The 22,798-nt window shown below is 33.3% G+C and overlaps 2 protein-coding genes across 7 annotated transcripts; both read right to left on the reverse strand.

The window, feature by feature from the left end:
• Positions 1-2,677: 2,677 nt before the first annotated feature.
• Positions 2,678-6,622, reverse strand: LOC18053580. Of its 4 annotated transcripts, none has more exons than XM_024191829.1 (3): positions 6,319-6,622; positions 4,996-5,708; positions 2,678-4,316 (listed from the first exon to the last, which is right to left on the reverse strand). In XM_024191829.1, exons 2-3 carry the CDS (start codon positions 5,701-5,703, stop codon positions 3,012-3,014), a joined length of 2,013 nt encoding a protein of 670 aa, XP_024047597.1. In that variant the 5' UTR covers positions 5,704-5,708; positions 6,319-6,622; the 3' UTR covers positions 2,678-3,011. The 4 variants fall into 4 exon arrangements, with proteins under 4 accessions (XP_024047597.1, XP_024047598.1, XP_024047595.1 ...); XM_024191830.1 differs by lacking the exon at positions 6,319-6,622 and adding an exon at positions 6,280-6,293; XM_024191827.1 differs by lacking the exon at positions 6,319-6,622 and adding an exon at positions 6,168-6,262.
• A 1,604-nt stretch (positions 6,623-8,226) lies between these two features.
• LOC18053581 (54S ribosomal protein L37, mitochondrial) lies at positions 8,227-12,217 on the reverse strand. Of its 3 annotated transcripts, XR_002907259.1 has the most exons (4): positions 12,112-12,217; positions 11,896-12,017; positions 9,032-9,496; positions 8,263-8,768 (listed from the first exon to the last, which is right to left on the reverse strand). XR_002907259.1 is itself a non-coding variant. In XM_024191704.1 (3 exons), the coding sequence occupies exons 1-3, from the start codon at positions 12,113-12,115 to the stop codon at positions 9,089-9,091; spliced, it is 534 nt and encodes a 177-aa protein (XP_024047472.1). In that variant the 5' UTR covers positions 12,116-12,217; the 3' UTR covers positions 8,227-9,088. The 3 variants fall into 3 exon arrangements, 2 of the variants coding, with proteins under 2 accessions (XP_024047472.1, XP_024047473.1); XM_024191704.1 differs by having other exon boundaries at positions 8,227-9,496; XM_024191705.1 differs by lacking the exon at positions 12,112-12,217 and having other exon boundaries at positions 8,227-9,510; positions 11,896-12,094.
• Between the last annotated feature and the right edge of the window lie 10,581 nt (positions 12,218-22,798).

Below are 22,798 nucleotides of genomic sequence, written 5' to 3' on the forward strand. Positions count from 1 at the left end.
TTTACTTCTCTATTATGCAGTACCTTCCCTATTAAACAACCAGCGACAATCTTTTCTCCTTTCAGCCTCAGATTTCCTTTGAATGGCATTTTTCCTCTTGTTTCTCCACTCAACGAGATTTCTTTGCATCTACGAATTAGCTCCTCTGTATCCATTTTAAGGATCAGAAGCTGGGAACTAAGAACTTCACCAACACCTATATATTCTTCTTCCAAGAGGTTAACTACTACCCAACTTTCCAAGTGTCTACGAATAACAGATCCTTGAGTTTGACTTGGAAAGAGAGACAACAGTAAAATTTGAAAAGAAAATAATACGCAACAAAAAAACACCCAACTTATGTGGGTGACAACAGGAGCCATGACGGCTCACGTTTTACTCCCATTCTGCCCCTTCAGGGAAGAGAGAAGAGAGAGTTAGCTACAACGGTTCAAAAGTTACATTAAACTCCTTTACTATTTGAAAATAAGTTCAAATCCTCTTACTGTTATAACGTTATCTTTAATGATTATTGACTATTTTATCCTTAAAAAAATTATAAGATTAATAGTGATTAAAAAAATCAAAATTTCTTTTTTTTAATAAACAATTAAAATGCAAAAAAGTAATTAAAACTAAAAATTCCATTTCAGGATGTTAAACAGAAGAATTAATGGAGACTAGGTGGCTTTAATTAAACCCTAGTCGCAACCTTATGGTGGCTTGAACACAAAAAAAAAAAAAAAAACCCCCCCAAAAGCTGCAAGAATTTTGGCCTTTTGCGACAAGGTTAATAGAAATGAAAATTTTGTCGTCACTAAATAGGTAAGTGCAAAATTAATAACTAACTAATATTTTTAGCCACGAAATATCATTTAATTGCAATGAATTATTTCGTTGCCAATAGTAATTTTTAGCAATGACAATGTTGAATAATAGTGAAGAAAACTAGATTTGTCTCTAAATGTACATATATTTAGGACGAGATGTAAATTTCTCACAAAAAAGTTAATTTTCGCTTTCATCGATGCCAAATGCTAAAGTATAATTTGATTGTTACCGTCTTTGCCAGAGTTCATGAACAAAACATTTTTATATTTTCTCTTCAAATGTGTAATATCAATTGCAATTACTGGTCTATTACAATTACAAAACGCTCTCATAGAAGCACCTATACACATGAAGAGGTATTCGAAGACATTTCTGTCATTGGTTACAAAATAAGTGATGATGCCAATATTTTTCTTCTTCAACATATGACAAGATGATGGTAACAGCATGTAAGACTCCTTACAAGATGCATAGCATGTTCCTTAGATCTCCATGTCTCAGAGTAACTTTAGAGTACCCAGATTTTTTTAAAACATCACGTTGAATATCTGCCTGTGAATTAGAAGAATAAGCCCCTTCAAACTTATGTTTGATCTCGTTGGCAATTAATTTTGAGGAAGCTTGATGGTAATCCCTTTCAAGATTATTGAGAGGGCATGAATGATCAGGGTGGTACTTTCAAATCTGAAAACATGGACTATCATTCATCCTAGTGGCAAGGAGTCGCCATTGACAAGTCTGGTGAATACATTGTATGTACACACACACACACACTCACACACATTTAATCATCCTGAATTGAAATTCCTACTTTGCATAGGCAGACTTTCAAATCTCATTTGATGTCAAATATTTCCCCAACTACGAAACCATCATCCCTATTAGCAACATTGACAATAGAATTGACCGATTCAAGGGCATGAACTGTGTTAGCTGGTGTAAAAATTCTACCACATGTAATGGCATTTGTTCTAGGTAAGTAATGTTCTGTATGGGCTGGTTGTTTCTAGCACTGGTCCATTTAAATTATCTACTGCTGAACTAGTCTCAGTATTAGAACACATCTTGGGGACATGTTCATCTATCAAGTTATCTTCAATATCTTGAAATGTCATGTCATTGAAACCTGTACTTACTGTGGATAAATATACCGATACTTGTCGATTGTTGAGTGCTAGAGAATGTATATATAAGATATTTAGTGGATAGTCTTGCCATATTATCGACAAAAAAATTGTTATTTCCTAGCACAACGTGTATTTGACACTACATTCTGCAGAAGATTATTTTCCCCTGAGACAATGAGTGTTTGATACTATAATTATCAAAATGAGACTTTTGAGAAGTAGAAATTATTCCTTTATAAATTAATTAGAATTAAAATGGAATATTAAGTCTATGATGAAGTGTTAAGTATGAATCCAGAAACTCAATTACTTCATTTGCATTGTTTTATTTTTAATTTATTTTCACCATTTTTTTAATCTTAATATTGCTTAAAAATCACATCCAACCAATTCGAATTTGAAAAATTAACCCTATACATGATTAAATCTATCTTCTTGTAAAATCTTGTGAAATCGACACTCATCACCATAAATCTATACTAAAATAGATTTGTCACCATAAATCTATACTAAAATAGATTTTTGCACTTGTGAGTACCATAAAATTGACACATCTGTCATTTATATTCTCCATTGGCAGGTCATTCATTTGTTTGTTATCTATATTATCATTTTGGTAGGTCATTTATCCCCATATCAGACATTTGTATTGACAAATTAGACTTAGATGAATATGTCATGCAAAGAGCCGTTTGACACTATGATAAGATCCTTTGGCACTATGATAAGCAAGGCAATTATTCTGTCAAAAGTGAATATCAAATTGCTCAAAAGCTAAAATTCCAGGACTCCCCTCGTGAAGATCCCCACCTCCTCATATCTCCCCTTCTCTCAGGCTAACAAGAGGTTAGCAAATACAACATAAAATGCTAAAAACTAGAATTGCAACATTACATTTCTAATGATTTGCTTCAAGCGCAACATTACAAGTTATTGGGACAGAACTGTGTAGAAAGTACATAAACTTCACTTACTAAATAAGTAGCCTGATATAGGACTTCCCAAGACTTTCTATGTTAGCAAGTTCATCTTTTATGATCCATGCAATGCACTTGCCTTTCATAATCATGTCAATCAAGCCGTCGAGAGGATGGAAGGATTGACATTCTGGTTTTGCCGCTGCTTGCTAACTGGGGTTTTCACTGACAGGCCTGGTCCGCCGAAACAGAAGTACTGGCTCTTCGACCTCCTGTGGCTTTGTTTCTCAGTCATGTTATTTGGTGTTTCATCATCGAAAAGTTGATTGGAACAAGAAGGTCCTGCATCTTCATTATCAGTGAAAATTCCCTTTTGTTTATCCAGTGAAGTAGGCGAACAAATGGATGATTTTGAAAATGAACTTGACCGTGATCGACCTCCAGGAACGGTTAACTGTGGCATGGCCTGCATAACACCGTGCATTATCCCCGAAGCAAACCTTTTCTTTGCAGTTGGACTTGATTGGTTGCTCCTCACAGAAAGTGTACGTTTGTTGTTTGGAAGAGATGAGGGCTTCGAGAATCTCTTTCTCAATGGGGTTGGAGGTTCATCTGAACCCTCATCTAACGATTTCTTGAATCTTTCAGGTTTTTTCTCTTTCAGTTTGGGCCAATGGAAGACACTTTTCAGTCGCTGCGCTGCAACATTCACAGAACCTGCAGGTTTTTTATCAGTTGATGAGCTTTGATTATCATTGGTTGGATCAAACTGATTCAGTTCTGTTGATGATGAACTCATTCCTCCACTGCCAGAATTAGCATTACCATCTGATGAAACATCGATGCCTGTGTACAAGAATATTTCTGTGTCAGAGATTCTAAATGAAGTTCCAGGACTGCTTCCATTTCCTAGCATCTTTATATGTGAAGCAATGGCCCTTCTCGCAGAATAATCCTGACAACCGAATATCCCTCCAGCAGAAATCAAATGTCTAATTAATATATCTGATGAGGCAGATTGTGGCCTTTGCTTGAGGAGATCAAGCGTAGTCATGCCATCATTATCACGAACATTCACATTGATTGATGGGGCAGACATCAAGAGTTGTACTAGTTCTAAATGAACATTCCCAGTGATGGCCATGTGAAGAGCAGTTCTTCCATCATTATTCTTGGCATTGATGATGTCTTCCATGTTGAAAATCTGCCCACTTGCTAGCTGCTTCATGAGCTTAACCTGTCGATCCAATCTTCTAAAAGCATAAGTCTGGAAACCGGAAACTGCTGAGTGGAGAAAAGTTTCTCCAGAAGTGTTCTTTACAGAGATCATTGAAGGAGAAGCAAGGATCAGAGCTTCAACCACTGCTGGTTGGCCCCTGTAGGCTGCAATATGTAATGGTGTGTTCCCTTGATGGTCTGTGGAGTTGATGATATCAAAGGATGCTATAAGATCTTTCACTACCTGCATAGTTTAAGATAACACTGCTACTGTAAGTACAAACTTTGTCGAAGGCATGAAGTACATATTGATATAACCTTTTGTACAACAATGTTATTTCGATTTTTGTAAGAACATTATTTAACTCTACTACAAATCAGATTAACCAATTAAAAGTCTCGAATATGCAAAAGAACTACACTCAGAAAATTTTAAGAATCAAAATTTTATATACGGTATCTTAAAAAGGCTTCCTAACAAGTAAGCTCGTGCAATACTGAGAGTCCATGACATTTAGAATAGCAGTCCACTTTCTCTAGCTTTTAACCCTTGGCTCACAGGACCTCTTCTGTGAGCCATCATCAAGTTGATGCCCTGTTTTTAAGTGCATACCATAAGAATATAAGATGAGTTGTTTTTGTGGATAATAATAGATATATGCATGCTAAAGCAGTGGACTTTACCTTAAAGAACACAAAAATCAATTAAACAGCATATGTACCAGATAGAAATGGTCAAAATCAGATTTCATTCCCTTTCCATCTATAAAAAGATACTACTTCAAACAAAATTCTTTACAAGTCGGGAAGTTTATCTCTTCACGCAAATGGGATAATCCGAATTCAGATCAACATAATAATATTATTATTGAACTGGTTAAGTGTGCCATAGAAATCTAAAACATAACAAAAAAAAGTCCCACCTCAACCTGGCCTCTACCAGCAGCTGCATGCAAGATAGTTGACCCCTGCTTATCTCTATAAGTCAGGACATCAGTGCAATTCTCCAAAAGCTCCTTCAAGATCTTCAGGTTTCCTCCCCTGGCAGCAGCATGGACAGCTCTATTCATCATCTCCCACTTGTAAACAGAAGGAATTTCCTCAATGTGCTCCTCCAACTCTCCACCCTTGGCTGTCAAAAACCTCGGCGACACGGCGAAATCATAAATAAGCCTGAAAACATCACAGTTTTTGCTCCTGGCTGCAGCATAAAAGATATCAGTAACCCCATACTCTCCTTCTCCAAAAACAAGAAGTGGGTTCTTGTCAAGAAGCTGTTTAACAAAACCCAAGTCTCCAGCTGATGCGGCAGTGTATAATAGCCACCCACCATACCCAGCTCTTATGAGAGAATTCTTCCCATTCTTGGATTTACACTCAAGAAACAGTTTCCTAGCAACCTTGGATCTGCATTTGGCAACATCATCAAACTGTTCTTCATCATCCCAAACAGTCTCAAGGCGGCGAATTCGCCTGAGAGAAGTCAGCTTGATGAGATGATTGCCGTCAATGCGAAGAAGCTCCCTCACTAAATCATAGTGGCCATTTGCAGCTGCCCAATCAATTGGAGAAGCATACCACCATTGATCTCCTGTGCTCTCCCAGCGAAGAGGGAAGTATGTAGGTGGCATTTTTGCTGAGAAAATATAGACTAAATAGATTAACTACAAAGATGTAAACAAATTCTTGATGGAGACAATTTAGCACAACTCACAAGACAATTTTACAACTGCTTAGTTTTGGCCTTGTATATTTGTAGCCTTTTGGGACAGATACCCACAGCAGAAAACAACATAAAGATTACAAAACAAGAAAGGCACCCACTAAATATAAAATTTTACCGTTTCAGGAAGCAGCTTTAGAAGAATAAAACCAAGAAGTGCTTTTCACCGAAAAAAAAAAAAATTCTACAAGTCTTCTGAAAGATATGTAAAATAGATTCTATTGAACCATAATCATTAAAAGGGTTTAAATATAGAGCTCCAACCAAATTTAGCAGGCGAAAAATTGATCAACTAACAAGACATGCAAGAGCTAATATTCATTTAAGAAGAACAAAGAAAATAAATCATATTAATATAAGGAGTTGAACTACCAGCAGCAAACTCCATTAGAACTCTGACAAAGAAAATGAAGGATAGCAGAAAAACATGTGAAAAACAAAGAACAAATATTCAGACAAGATAAAGAAATGATATCAACTCAACTAGATGATATTATAAAAAAGAACAGCAATGATGACAAACACTGATGGAAACGAAAAAGGTGGCATGCCCTATGGGGAAGAATTTTGAGTAGAAAAAAATAGTTGCGAGGGCCAAAAGCAAACTATTTCAAGAACAAGACAGGATCAGATATTGGCCTTAACGTAACACATAATTTTTTCATGTCTTAATCTCTATATTTTCTTAGTGGGGGAAGAATTAATAAAATTTGGAATAAAAAAATAAGGTAAGATTCCATTTTAAACATTGATAGTGCTGCTTGAGATGTAGAAATAATGATGTTGATTGATGGGGTGGATAAAGAGAGTAAAATAGGCTTTTACAACTTTTCATTTAGTGTGATGATAAGGCTTCAAGCTCAAATAGTGCTATCAATATTTAACAGTACATGAAAAATAATCTTTTAAGCTATAATAAGCTCATTAAGTGCTTTATCAATATTAATGATCCTCATAAGTGCTTTACCAATCTCTTAATGATCCTCATATCTGTAGTTTTATTTTTCGGTCATTATATTTGTTAGTTTAATTATTCAGATACAAGACACACGATTGGTAGATTCAAGTGCTTTATCAACATTATTAGTGGGCTTTTGCTTACCATGAGAATGACAACACAGTTGAAAATTTCTGAAAATTTAAAAATTTACAATTAAAATCTTCAAAGACTTGGATTGCACCAGACGAGGGCGTTACATGCTTGTAACAATATTATTATTATTATCTAATCTCAATTCTAACATGGGCCATCTTGACCTTACATTATTTTTTTTTTCTTTCATTTTTATGTATTGGAATGTTCACAAAAGAATTGTTCCAAAAATTGAAAACTAGTATGGCCAGTGGCTTGTGCACTTACTCTATAAATTCTTTTTTTTTTTTTTTAAAGAACTTACCTTCTAAATTCTAATACAAAAGGTTTGGGATGGAATTCCATTCACATCAAGATCAGGAAGAAACTTAATTTTTTAATGTTTTATTAAAAAAAAAAAGAAGAATATGACCCCAAAATATTTCATTTCATCAACCATACAAATAAATGTTTTGTCAGGTAACCCATCAACTGATTAATGTCTAATCTGGCAAGAATTTTGGTATTAAGGCCACCATTGTCCAATGCGAAGATCAAACCAAAGAAACCTTCTTGAAATAAAAACAAAGACATTTTTTTTTTGGTGTTAACATTATTCAATGAGTACTGAAAAATCTACCGTCATAATTGGCGCTGGCGGTGCATCATAATGACTTGAGAGACTAAAGTTTGAAGATTTAATGGTTAGATTTCAACATTCAATTAAACAATGTTAAGTTTCTTTTCCTTGATTATTTTCGTTTTTACCAAGATGATGCAAGGTCAATATTATTAACCAAATTGGAAGCCTAATTAATTGGGGATGTTACTTCATATGCTTGAAATAAACATGTAAGGATCTCAATCAGGATTTGGTGGGCAGTTCTATCTATAGACTTCTTGACAAGCTTAATTAGGCCCACAGGTTTTGTTACTTGGAAGTTGGAACAAATAAATCTAAGAGCAAAAGATGGCCATGTGAGAGGCAACTTTAACTTTTAGGGTATGTCATGCAATTGCAAAAGGCTGTAAAAAGGTTGGAGAACTTGCTTTTTAACATTAATAATGCATGTGATGTCAAATTTTAGTTCCCTGCTTGCATCATTTCCTTTGCTTCCACTAGTCTCTTTCTGTGCTTTAATGGAAGTTAGCAAGCCTCATCTTCACATGGGCAGTCTCAATTTAACACACCAGCCAGTCCCATTCCCCTTTTGCATTGAAACTTTTAGGGTTGGACTACACTATCATTTGATTCATGCCTGGCTGAACTGAACTCACCATCTAAGCGTCCAGATATCAGGACCACCAAATGATTTGCATCATAAGATAATTGAGACCATTACCCAAGATCTTCTTCAGTTCACACCATAATGCAGACTAAGCTTGATAATAAAGTATCAGACCAAATCAGATGCATAGACTTATTCATGACGAGATGGGCCACAGTGGGCCACCAGGTCAATAATACAAGTAGGAAAAGGGGAAATCATATCACAAATCTCTTAGATAAAGGAAAATCTTGATTACCCTACCATCGTTAAGCTGGGCAAGGGGGCCAGGAGAAGGTTGCCTCCACCTAAGAACTTGAATGGCAATGACTAAACTTTTGGTCCCAGCTAAATAATGCAATGAACACGCATATTGCATATACTGCAACATTGTGTCTTCAAAATACATTTTAATGAGGAAACTGTGAACCAAACAGTTGATGGATTCTACATATTTCTCAAGGTATGCATGGTCTGAAGATTGGATTTGAATTTCATGTCATGATGCATGAGACAGATAATTTCCTGACAGTTTCAGGAAATTTATGCCGCTGCACTGTCATTCCATATGATCCGTACAATAGTGAGGTGTTCTCTTGGTTACTCCATACCAGTATTTCATGCCAAGCTAACCTGACAGCCATAGAGAACAAATCAAATCATTTTATGGATGCACACAGTAGAATATATTATTCTAAACACTGACTATAGTCCAAAAGAAAGAAAAAGAAAGAAAAGAAAAAAAATAACAAAGAGGAATTGATGAGCTACAGGGCTATGCTAAATCATTACTGCTTTCCCTTCAGTTCCATATCATGATTCCATTCTATGCAAGTCAATCACTTTAGAGGAATCCCAGAAGAAAAGATTAATAACACTTGGAAAAGAAATGAGACCTCTCGTGTGTGTGTGTATACGCGCGCTCGCGCGCGCGCGTATACACACACATAGTATCAATTCTTGGCCTTAACAGAGTTGTTTTCCTTAATCTTTGCTCGGTTGTCCAGCTTGAGAAAGCGCTTTAGATCTTCATAAGGGAGAGTTTCAATGTTCTTCATCTTTAGTTCACTCAGCGCTGGTCGTTTTTCAAGCAGATGCCACAACCAGTCAGGGTATTCAGAATCAGGCAAGACCTTAGGATCTGATCCTTCCTTAAGAATATTGGCACCTACAACTGTAGTAGACTTGACTTCTTTGCTCAGTATTGATGCTTTTGGAGCATCGCTGGCTGCACCTTTACCTCCCTTTTTTGCTTTACTAGCCCCAGCTGCAAATGTTCGTTGGCCCACCTTCCCAACTGTTTCCTTCACCATAATGAAGCTTCTCAATGATGTGATCTGGTTCATTGCCATAACTTTATACTGCAGCCACGATGCTAATGATTAAATGGGTAAATCAGGTCTCAGAGAGAATACATAGTCAAGCATACTTCATATTTCTATTTTGTATAACTTGACTAATATTTAAATTGATATCATTTTTGCCAAAGGTATTATGATTGTGGTGAAGAAAATTTAATCCACAAAAAATAAATGCTGGGGGAATCTAGTTGCTAGCCGGAGTAACCACCATGCCTAATACGACTTTCTAGATGCCACTTCAACATTCCCTTGGAAAGACTTTCTGAAGAACTTTTGTGTTAAAATCAGATGATTCAAGAAATCTAAGCTGATGAATTGACAAATATCAGTGATAGAGTCTTTAAACATTTCGTATTGCAATAGTTACCCGCAATAATATTCAAAGACTAGTTCCTACTGCATCATAATCACCAGTAGAATCTATCTTTCTTCATAATTGCTGAAAAGAACAGTGAATCTCATCTGGAGCTCAATTTTTAAAACTCATTGGTGAAGGTATAGCTAGATACTTATCTAACCAGAGGTCATTCAAGGTGTAAACATAGACAAATGGGACTGCACTAGTATCTCTATCCAGAGAACAGTCTATTTAATATCAACACTCTGTTTATAGAGAATTGCACTTGAAAAAGAAAACAAATAGAGAAATGCACTTGAAAAAGAAAACAAACTTTCCTGAGATTGTAATAACTCTAAGCAACAGGGCTTTTTCCAAGACTAGGCAAAAGAACAAGAAAGGGGAAGGAAGTGCTTCTCTCAGTAGGGTTACACAAGTATAAATAGCGCTGACCAAAAGAAACAGCTCAAATTTGTGATCAAATATGATTTTCACAAAAAGCTGGTCAGTGCTAATCTGACACTCATGTTTATCAGGGAACATTTCAAAAACTCCACTTGAAGGCTAAGGGAACAAATGATGTATCTGTACTACTTTAGAGCCATAATCTTCTTAATGAGAAAAATAATGAACTCATGTCAATTTGAGTGCTGAAGACCTGTTGAACAACATGACATATAAGAATTTCTTAGAATCTTCAAATTTCAAAAGAAACACCTAGTGAATGCATTGACCACTAACAATCTTTCATCTCTTCATGAACATCAACAAGCACTGGATTTCCTCCACAGATGACAACATATAAGACATCAAAACATAAAGCCAGTTTAATTGACAGCAACAATGAAAAATCATCTGAAAAGCACCCATGATCTCATATATTTGTAAGGGTTACTTAAGAATCTAAAACCTGAGGACCAGAACATAAACCATAACACTATTATTGAAAGCCAACTTCTTTCCAAAAGCTGGGGACCGGAAGATAAACTATCATACTATTATTGGAAGCCACCTTCTTTCTTCTAGTAATTCAAAATGATTGAAAAATTTTAAGCAATAATTCCATTAAAAAGCACATATCAACTCGTTGTTTCCAAACACCTTAATTGGACATCAACAGGGAATCAGAAGTTCAAGATTCACAGTATATCCAATCATTTAAATATTATGGAGTTGACACAGAATTGGACAAATCTAAAATTTATGTCCAAACTTCCCAAGACTAAAAGGCTCATTTGATGGAAGCAGAATGAAAGATCTTCTTGTTTCCTAGAGCGTAGACGTGATTAAAAAAGAATGACCAAACTTAAAAACCTCAAAATTCATTTTGCAGCATCAAAATCACAAATCAATACCATGCTAGAAAAAGTAAATTATCTGTCCAACAGGCGTTAGTTCAAAACTCTTCAAGTAAGGCAGTGACATTCAGAGGTTACCTTCACTAACCTAATCCCTGAACTTTTTATTTCCATATTTGTACTCTCAACATGATCTATAAAGATAAAATAAGGTCCCAAGAAGAATAATATTCTTGACAATGATCTGAAATTATAATCAAGAACAGTAAGATGACGGATAGTGCCACTATGATAGATAGTATTACTAGAACAATTATCATAGCCTTCTGGCTACTCTAGCATTGAACATTAGAAACCAAAATTTATGGCCAAGCTGCACATATTCTTCCAAGTTCAACATTCAAAGACTTATTATTTAATTCAAAGTTTTGATGTCTCTTTAACAACCAAACAAAAAGACTATTGATTCACAAGCATACATAAATTTGGCAGATTTGAAAGCTCAATTCACCGATAAAAAACCTAATTTAATTAACTATATTGTAATCGAATACAGAAAGGCATTATCATCATTAAACAAATTCAAGAAAATTAAGACTTTGATTACAGAAATTTAGACTTCAAAGGAACGCACAAAATTAAAGCTAATGATTTGCCCCAATTAAAAAGGAGAAAATAGCACATGCATCAAATGAGAACAAAATTGAGGTAAATCAAAGACAATCCCAAAATATTTTGTATGGACGATGATCGCGATAAGGTACCTTTAAATTTGAGGAAATAAGAGGAATCTGAAGGGCTTCACAGCAGATGCTGGCGTTCTCGTTATGTTTGATGCTCGCTGTTAGCCCTTCGCCGGATTTCAGATTTTGAGGGGTTCGTGCACCTGAGAGAGAATGGGGTTAGGGTTTATGAATTGTCAAAAGATTTAAAAAAGAAATTTACAGAAATGGCCCCAGAAACACTTTCCATTTACGCACTCATAAAAGAACTAACGGTTATTATTAGTTAGCCACCTGGCCTTTAGCCCGGTGGTCTAGGCTGCCCTTTAAATAATCTCCATTCTTGGAGGGCGTGACCGTTAGTCTTTATTCTTAGGGAATATGACACTTGCTCTCCACTCTTACGGAGCATGACTTTTCAACTTCACCATTAATTACGAGTCGCAACCATGTTAGCAGTCATGCTCCTCGTGTGTAAAGGTTAAGAGGCATGCTCCCTAAGAGTTGGGATCAGGAACCATGGTTCCTAAAAGTAGGGACGAGCAGTCATATTTTTCAGGGTAGGGATTGTACTCTATTAATATAGTGTTTATTTTCTGGAGTAAGAGTGTGGAGTGTGGATTCCTCCCACTTCAGTGTTTACTTATCTTAAAAAATGGAGAAGTGGGAGTGGGAATCCGTGGATCCCACTCAATTTTAGAGTGGGGAGTGAGATTCCCACTCCCATGGGGGGAGGTGGGAGTGGAAATCTACTCCCCCCTCTTTTCATTTTATCCTTATAAAAATAAATAAATAAATAATATCATATTTATTAAAAATAATAATTATATCATATTTATTTTATTAAATTTAATAAAATAAAAATAAATAAATATTATATTTAAATTAATAATATTAAACATTAATTTTAATAAATATTAATTATTTATTTAATTAATTAATAATAAATATTTTATTCTAAAAAAATATTAATTTTGTACTATATTATCAATAATAATATTTTATTTGTGTTGCTATTATTAATAATTTTTATTCACATAATTTAAATTAAAATTAATAAAAAATTATGATTTACATAATTAAGAATATTAGTAATTATTATTAATTTATAAATATAATAAAATATTTATTTTATTTTTCAAATATATTTTTTATTAATTTTTTAATTACAAATTATAATTCTGTACATAAGGATAAAATTGTAATTTAAAATAATTTACTCCCAATCCAAGATAAAGTAAACAAATAATTAGAATTCTGATTGACAATCCATACTTTCATTTAGTCTAAGTAAACACCCTACTCCCACTCCCACTCCACACTCCTAATCCAAGGATTCCCACTCGTCAAGTTCTCACTCCAATCCAAAAAGTAAACGCAGCATAAGTGTGGGGATTGGAATTCATACACTTCAACAGTTAAAGATAACAAAATAAGTCAAGGATCATAAGTCTTTAGAGAACTTAGACCTAATTTTTAGGGATGACAAAAAAGCCTGAGTTGGTCCTGCCTATTTCCACTGGCTTTGGTTCGGACTTCGCACATGAGGGTTTGGACAAGGGTTTAGGAAAAAAGTCTGGGTTAGGCTTTTTTAAATTTTTTTTTATAAAATTAGAATAATAAATTGAAATTTGAAAAATAATGGAAAGATAAAAAAAAGTTAAGCTTAAATTCCTAATTCTTATATCAATAATGAATCAAAAACTTAAAATTATAATATTAAACTTTCTTTTATATGTTAATTAGTTAAGAGAGTGTTTAAATTAGAGAATCCAATACTCAAAAATTAAATCTGTAAACTTTTATTTACTTTATTTATTTATTTATTATTTTATTTTGAAATATTTATTTTCTTTAATTCCTTGTTGATTATAACAACTTCATTATTATTAACTCATTTCAAGTTTACAATAATTTTAAATTTTTTTAAAAAAATAACTAAAAGCCGAAGCCCGACCTAGGCCTACAGTGGGCCCAGCCCTTAATTTGCCAACCCTACCAATTTTGATCATGGACCACACATACAAAGAAAAGGTCTTTCTTAATACGAAAGACAAGCATTAAAAAAGGAGTGAAGAGAGTAAGAGTTTATTTATAACTGCGATCTTAATAAAAGATTTATTTTACCCGTGGACATAGGTCAAAAGGCTAACCAAGTTAATTCTCTATATCTTTTATTATATCGCGCCCACTTAAATTGATTCTCTAGTAGACCAAATTTCTGTATCAACATATTGTCGCATTTGTGGGGATTTTTATTTCTTCCTACACATAACTGGTAATCAGTATCATCAATCTTCTAGAAAATAGTAATGAAGGTTAAGAATAACGGCTCTCTATCATGGTCTTAAGCTTTGCACTATCTTTTAGAAATTCCTTGTCAAGCATATTTTCAAACTCAATAAAAGTTTTAAACTCCTCAACAACTAAAGCCTTCATATTTGGTATTTAGAGGTTTAGTTGGTTAAGAGAACTGGACAGTTCACGAAATTGAAATTGAGATTGAGCTAGTTTTTCCTTTGTAGCATTAAAATCTCACTAGGGTTGAGTTAGCTCTTCCTTTGCAGCATTAAAGTCCAATTTCAGTTGGGCAACCAGAGCTTTTCCTTCTCTCAAGCACTTTTCTAACTCGTCAATCTTTCTTCTAGAAGCTTGACCTGACTCAAACAAACCATTCCCGTCAAAAGTTAGGGTTTTTTTTTATCTTATTATTTAATAATTAAACAGATAACCAAGCTGCAGGGTGATGATTTAAGTTAGGATCCAACCTTATACCAATAATGGCAACTAAAAAGCAATATTATATAATACCTAGTAAACATTGGCAAGCATGACATCAACAAGATTATAATTGTTAATTTGCCTCACATTATCAGAAGAGGCATATTAAGTCTAAAGTCGAACAAAAGAGTTCAAGTATGCCTCAAAAGGATCTTCCTAAGTGAAGTTTCATAAATCTTCAAAAAGGAGTAGAGTCCTTGATTGGGATCTACTGGAAACGATGTGGACATACAAGCATTAGTGGAGGCAGGTGCAAAGTGAGAGCTTGCAGATTGTGGATAACTGGATATAGAGTTTCATAAGTGAAAATTGAAAATAAAGTTTCTTGCCATAACCTTGGAGCAGTTTCAGGTGCCTGGTGCAACCTTTGAGCAGTTGCAATTGCCTAGGAGGATGATCCCGCATCTTAGAAAGATGATCCCACAACTTGAGACAATGACTCCATAACTTGAAAGGCTAGCTTATCTATGAGTTTTCTACTAATCTTTAAGGCCAAATAATTGTCTAATTTCTTCTTTTTTTGAGTGACGTCCTCTCTAGGAGGCAAGCTTAAAAAAAGAAAAGAAAAGTGAAGTAAAATATTACAATCTTTCTACAATATAAAAATTGCTACTCTTGAATATAAGCTCACCTGATGGTAGAATAATGGTAGAAGCAGGAGAGATAAAGGCAAAAATAGTTAGAAAGCCTATTTGAGAAAGGTATTTCTAGGACTGTAAGTTTTCAGGGTCTTTAAAAACTTCGTCGGTCTGACCTTGCTCAGTAGAATTGATAGAAGAACAACTCTATGACACTGCGTAAAAAAAAAAAAAAGAGGAAGCACATTAAGTAAAGAAAAACATATTTTGCAGAAATTTCCTATGAAGTTACCTAGGGTGAAAAAATGAGTTTGAACCCAATACCCAAGGTACATGATAGGAAAATCCCCTAGCTCCCAATGCTTGCGGGCAAAAAGTCAAGAATCATTTCAAGAATAATTATGTGATTTGTCTTGAATAATTAAAGAGGAAGACTTACTTAGCCCAAGTTTCAACATAATACTAGCCCTTAAAAGAGGAGTTTTTATTGCATGAAAAGCTTATTAGTTGGTAAGCTTGTTGAAATTGACTAAATGTAAGGCCAAAAAAATCTTTTAATTTCCATGAGAAATACATGCCAATCATGGCGCACCAAACATTAAGGCAAAGCTGTGCCGAAGCACATTTAATGCAGATAATCATGTACCTTAAAAAGGGTGTTATGGTAACCTAACGTCATATTAAAAAAATTAGGGTAAAAAGCAATGACCCTAAAAGAAGGCTTACTAGCAAGCTCACTGGTTTGTTCTTTGGTAAGTTCAAGCAAACTTGGGATCTCATATTTGACTTTAAGGGATGAGATGGATTTTTCAGACATCTTATTCCTCACCTCATCAATGGACTAGTGAGAGATGAATTGGAAGTTAATTTGGTAATCAGGGATAAAGAATGTGGGAGTAAAATTTACACAGAGGGCGGTTGGTATCAGTTGATATAAGATAATATTAATCATCATTAAAGTAGTTATGGTAGAAGGAGTTAGAACTATAATCGAAATTTGAAGACATTAAAAATTCTAGAAGAGAAAAGAAAAAACACTCACTAGGAAAAGTGAAAGCTAAAGAAATGGAAACTCAATGATGTCGACGAATGGTGTAAAAAATGGTTTATATAGAATGTATAGAGAGAAACAAATTGAGCTCTTATGCTTTTGATTCTGGTGGAATTAGAAACTAAGAGCTAGGGAACAATTATTGTACAAAATGTGTAAAAAGTCAACGAAAGAGTGTGCGAGATTCATGAAGTTGAAAAATCATGCTCCCCAAGAGTAAGGAGCAGCAGCCATGCCTCGAAGAGTGGGGAGCAGGGATCGTGCTCTACCAAGTGTGAGAACCAGAATTTATGCACCCAAAGAGTAAGAGATAACAAAATAAGTCATGGACCATATGCTCATGAGGACTGTAGACCTGATCTTAGATCATGGACCATGCAAAAGGACCAAGTCTTAATGAGGAGCTATTGTTGTATTAAGCCCAACACTCCAAGAGTAGGGGATAGCCAAAAAAGGTCATAGACCATATGCTCATGGGGACCGTAGACTCGATTTTAGATCATGGACCATGCATAAAGACCAAGTCTAAATAGAGGAGCTTGATTAACACTAAAACGTGTACGTGTAATAAAGATAAAATTATTAGTTTTACACTTATTGTATAGATTAAAGCACTCATTATTTCTAAATTATCTTAATACTCCCCAAATAAATTTTTGTGTTAAATTAATTCGTAATATGTTATTTTTATCTTATAAATATTTTTCAAAAATAAATTGAAATTGAAAGCGGAAACAAAGAAGGACTGCTGGAGCAATTTGGAAGCATTATTGAGGAGATGTAAATAAATAAATAAAATGAAAATGAATAACAAAATAACAAAAGAACAAAAACCAAATTGCTCATTCTTGTAATGGCCACTTGACCATTACACATTTCAATGTACACACACATATATATATACATAATAATAATAATAATAATAAAATAAAGATAATGCATTCCTTGCCTATAAATGGCAAGGAAATGCAGTAGAGATGAAGAAGCTTGAGCCGAGAGGCAGAAGCTAGTAGAGTTGATCTTTCAAAAGTCGAGAGAGAGTTCAGCTGATGATTTCTTTCTTTTCTTTTCTTGTTTTCTTCTGTATCTGTTTCCTTGTAATATATTTCAAAAGTTTATTAAATAAAAAAAGGGTTGTGTTTTCCTCCAATATGAGTGGCTAATTTTATTGAGCTGAGGTGAAGGGTGAAACTCAAAGTTTCAAATCATAAAATTAATTACTTTCTCAAGTGAGTTTTAAGTTATTTTATTCTTTTCTGACTATTTTTATATCATGTTAATTTATAAATCTCACTGGATTTTATGGTATTTTGACATAATGTAGACACATTAATTGTGGCACATTAGGTACTTTATTTTATATTTATCCACACACATAGTTAATTGAGAATTAAATAATATAATAATTAACTGGTAAAAGTGAGGCTAAAAATGAGAGAGTATTAAAATTATAGTTTGAATACTGAGAGTGTATCCCGCAACGTTAGCTTATTTTTAAATTGATTTCAAATAATTTCTTTTCCCCACAATTAATTTTTTAAATTTAAAATTGACTACTGGATTTAAAATTCCTTGTTGTTCGACCCCGGACTCACTAGGTTATATTATAACTAGACACTCTTATACTTGTGAGTAATACACTTTTGAGTCTTGTTAGAGCTATTGTTGTATTAAGCCCAGCTAAATAAAAGTCAACAATTGAAGGATGTTGCTTGGTCTAGAAGTAGAATATATGAGGCTTGATATAGATAGAATCAATGAGAACATAAAGAATATCTTGTAATTCAAATCCTAAAGGATAGAGGAGAATTAGGATGAGTTTCAGTCAAAAATAGATTTTATCTGTAGAGTGCTATAAAGAAAATGGTCTCTTTTAGTATGGAGAATAAGCACTAAAAAAGGTAGCAAAGAGAGTGAGAGTTTAATTGTTATTACGATTCTAATAAAAGATTTATTTTCTCTACTCGTGGATGTAGACCAAGGGACAAAGCACATTAATTTTCTATGTTTTGTAATTATATTGCCCCCAACTAAATATTTGAAAAACATATATGTAGCGTTTACTTTTTAAAGTGGGAGTGAGGGGTGTGGATTCCTTCTAATCCAACATTTACTTATGATTTTTAAGAGGGAAGTGAGAATTCCACTCCGTGGACCCCACCTAATTTTGGAGTGGGAAGTGAGATTTCCACTCCCATGGGGGGTGGTGGGAGTGGGAATTCGCTCCCCCCTTTTCCCTTTTTACCCTTATATTTAATAAAATAAAATAAATAATATCATATTTATTTAAATAATAATATTATATTATTTTATAAATTAAATTTATTGAAAATAATAATATTATATTATTTTATAAATTAAATTTATTGAAAATAATAATATTATATTATTTTATAAATTAAATTTATTGAAAATAATAATATTAAACATATTTAAATATAATATTATTAAATTTAGTTAAAAATAATAATTTACATTGATTCTGAGTTAAAATTACTTAAAAATAATAATATTATTGTATTCACAGAGAATTAATAATATTACTATATTCTATCTTTATTTGAAAATATAATATTATTATATTCATTTAAAAATAATAGTATTATATTTATTTAACATTAGTAATTAATTAATAATAAATATTTTATTCTTAGAAAATATTAATTTTGTATTATATTATCAATAATAATGTTTCATCTATGTTGCTCTTATTATTAATTTTTTATTTACATAATTCAAATTAAAATTAATAAAAAATTGTGATTTACATAATTAAGAATATTAATAATTATTATTAATTTACAAATATAATAAAATAAATCTTTTATTTTAATATATTTTTATTAATTTTGTAATTAAAAACAATAATTCTTTACATAAGGGTAAAACTCTAATTTAAAACAATTTAGTCCCAATCCAATACAATGTAAACACATAAATTGAATTCTAATTCCAATTCCATACTCTAATTTCAGTGTAAGTAAACAACCTACTTCAACTCTCACTTCACACTCATAATCCCAAGATTCTCACTCCTTAGAATTCTCACTCCAATTCAAAATGTAAATACTACCATAAAAGCAAATCATATTAATGTTACCAGAAAACGAGATATTATTTGAAAATTTATGATAACCAACTCTTTTTTAAATATAGTTAAGAGTAAGTTTATATTAATAGGAAATTTATTTTTCATGAATATCAGTATAATTTTTTTAACATGATATACGATTTTTCTTTGAATAAAAAAATTAATTTCCACTAGAGTTTTCCAATTTAATTTGCTAAACATAATATTTGAGGGCATTGCTTAAATTGGAGGACATTTTGAGTATTATGGTCTTCTGCAAAATAAATTATTCTTGGCTGAAATACAATTATGAATAATGGTAAATTTAGGGGAGGGCAAATCGGGTTTCAGTTTGGGTTTCAACCCGATTAGGTTGAAACCGCCAACCTGAACCGAACCGAACCGAATTTGATTTGGTTCGGGTTCATAATTTGGATCAAATTGAGTTGGTAATTCGGGTTAAAATTTTGATTTGGGTTAATTCAAGTTAGTTTGGGTTAGAACAATTCAATCTAAAAATTTGGGTTAGTTCGGGTTAGAACGGGTTGGAACAATGTAATCCAAAAATTCCACCAACAACCAATTAAAATCCAAAAATCTCAATTCCAAACATCCTTAACAACAATTATCAACTATAAATCATCCTTAACAACATTTAAACAAGTCTTTTTAAAGTTAACAAAACATAAAACATATAGTCAAGTACAATAAAGCTATATAAATTACAAATCTAAAAGTTAAAATGGCAAATGGCAACCACGATTAAACATCTCCACATGACAAACAAGGCTAATAATCCATCTTCAACACCATCAATACTCAATACAGTGCCTCCAAATTAGCAATAATTAACCACCACCATAGCAAAATATCAAGCAGCAACGGATAGAAAATGAAGCAAATCAGTCCATTCTGCAAAAAAATTAATTAACATTTAGTGGAATCACTCAATATGCCTTAACAATTCTCAATATTACTAGTAGCATGTTTGTATTATGACTACGCCTTAATTGTGTAATTGATTATTATGCTTGATCCAAATCAATATACATAGTTATATACTTACTATAGCAACAAAAAATCTTCATATTAGAACACTTAGATGGTTCGTTTTTGTCGATTTACGAAGCTCTACATGAAATAAAAAGACTTGAAGTAAAAAACTCTTAATTAAAGTAAGCAAATCTTAAAAATAAATAAGTAAATAAGTAATCATTAATATTATACATTTTGTAAGAGTATCCATAAACTCGTTTTCCTCAACCAACGCTTGAAGGATTGTTGTTGAATCAACAAAAAGTGAAGATCGCAACCAATTTTGTGTCAGTATCAATGCTTCCACCATATCAGGAGTCATAAAACTCATATATTCATCTAAAATACGACCTCCTGTACTAAAGACAGACTCATATGCAACTGTAGATACTAGAATGGCAAGCACATCTCTTGTTATTTACAACAAAATTGGGTATTTCGAACTATTAGCTTTCCACCATAGTAAAATATCAAATGGAGCACCCAATGCAGTAGGCGCTTGATATTCAACCGACTCCATCAAGTAAAGATCTAGCTCATTTGACAATTTTATATGATATCTAGTGACAGTAAACATCTCGGTGTATTTAGAGAAAGGGTCCTCAAATACCTCATCGTCTTCATCCATAAAAGTCAACCCATTATTAGCACTATCACCAGCACTTGCACTTGGTTTTTAGTGTTGAGCACTATATGCTTCAAAAAGCTTGATTAGTACATCTTTTACCACGTTTTTCATCTCAACACATTTTGCACTATTCTTATTATATAAAGTCTCAAAGTAGAGTGTTGTAAAATTCATTTTCCCCTACGGATCTAATACAGAAGCAATGACTAACAACTTGTTTATCTTCGAAGGCCACCTACCAATACTCCTCAAATTTCTTTTTCATGCTACTTGCTATCATACTAATGTGCGGGTCAAAGTTGTCCGCCATTGTATTATGAGCCTTTTCAACTTTGCATATCTAGTTGTAGCATGTACTAGATGTCACCTTTAGAAAAAAAGAAAATGCCAGTGTGGCATCATAAAAAATCCTCCAAAACCTGACCATCTGATGAGCATTATCCCAATCATAACTTCTTGGTGGTCCCACATTTTTCTTCCCACCTTTTTGGAACTATAAAACTTATCCTCATTTGCTATTCGATCAAATGTCAATCTAAACTTCAATGCCGTCGTCAATATGGTATATGTGGAATTCCACTTAGGTGGATAATCTGAAACCACACTTCTTCTAGAAGGCTGACCATTCTGCCGCAAAATCTTTTCTTGCTTTACACGAATTTGAAATGATTTCAATCTCACAGTAGATGATCTCACATACTTCACAATATTTCAGATACTAATAATACTATTGTCTAGTTTTTTCAACCCCTCATTAACAATAAGATTTAAAATATGTGCACAACAACATACACGTATAAAATCACCATTCAACACCAATGCATCATCTCTTTAAGTCTTCAATTTATTTGTCAAATAGGTTGTGGCAATCTTATTTACACTTGCATTGTCCACGGTGATGGTGAACACCCACTTTATACCCCAATCAAGTAAACATTTATCGAGCTGCTTACCAATCGTCTCCCCTTTATGATTAGAAATTGTGTTAAAACTGATGATCCTCCTACGTAACTGCCAATCTTGTCAATAAAGTGAGCTGCTATTATCATATAACTGGCCGTCATGATGGAAATCCACATATCTGTAGTGAGAGAGAATCTTTGCTTCTTATCACATAATAAACTCTTCAACGAAGCCTTTCTAGTTAGAAATATGTCAAGGATATCCTTAGTAATGGTTCTACGAGATGGGACCACAAACCTAGGACATGTAACACTGCAAAAATGTCTTAATCTAGAATTCTCCTCATACGAAAATGACAACTCATCAAGAATAATCATTTTAGTAGTTGCCTTTCTAATAGCCTCCTGATTAAATCCCCTAACCACAACCTAACCAATCTCTTCATTACCAGCACCAGTAGGTTCTTAAGTTAAAGTTGCTTGATTTTATAGATAACTTTCATAGTCAAAACAACTTTTCAAGTGGTTCGACAAACTGCTAGTCTCATCAGTAGATTTACATGAATATTCTTGGTCGCAATAATTACACTTACACTGTTTATAATCTTTTGGCAATCTAGTGAAATCCTTCCATGCCTTTGATATTAGAGGCATCACTTTTTTTGTTTGAGGTGGTTTTGATGATGTCCTCGATGACCTCTTCCTCTTCAATTTGAATTGGGCTTCCGTAGCTATTGGTGACATATCACTAACTTCATTAGATTCAGTAGATTGGATGTTGTCATGAACTCTTGAGCCATTTGTCTCAGTCATATGAATCATAAATCCATAGCATGATCGCATTAGTGCTAAAAGTCAACCTATAGGATAAACGTAACAAAACAAAGAAATCTAGAATAA

Source organism: Citrus clementina, unplaced genomic scaffold, assembly GCF_000493195.1.
Source record: "Citrus clementina cultivar Clemenules unplaced genomic scaffold, Citrus_clementina_v1.0 scaffold_2, whole genome shotgun sequence".
Taxonomy (NCBI): Eukaryota; Viridiplantae; Streptophyta; class Magnoliopsida; order Sapindales; family Rutaceae; genus Citrus; species Citrus x clementina.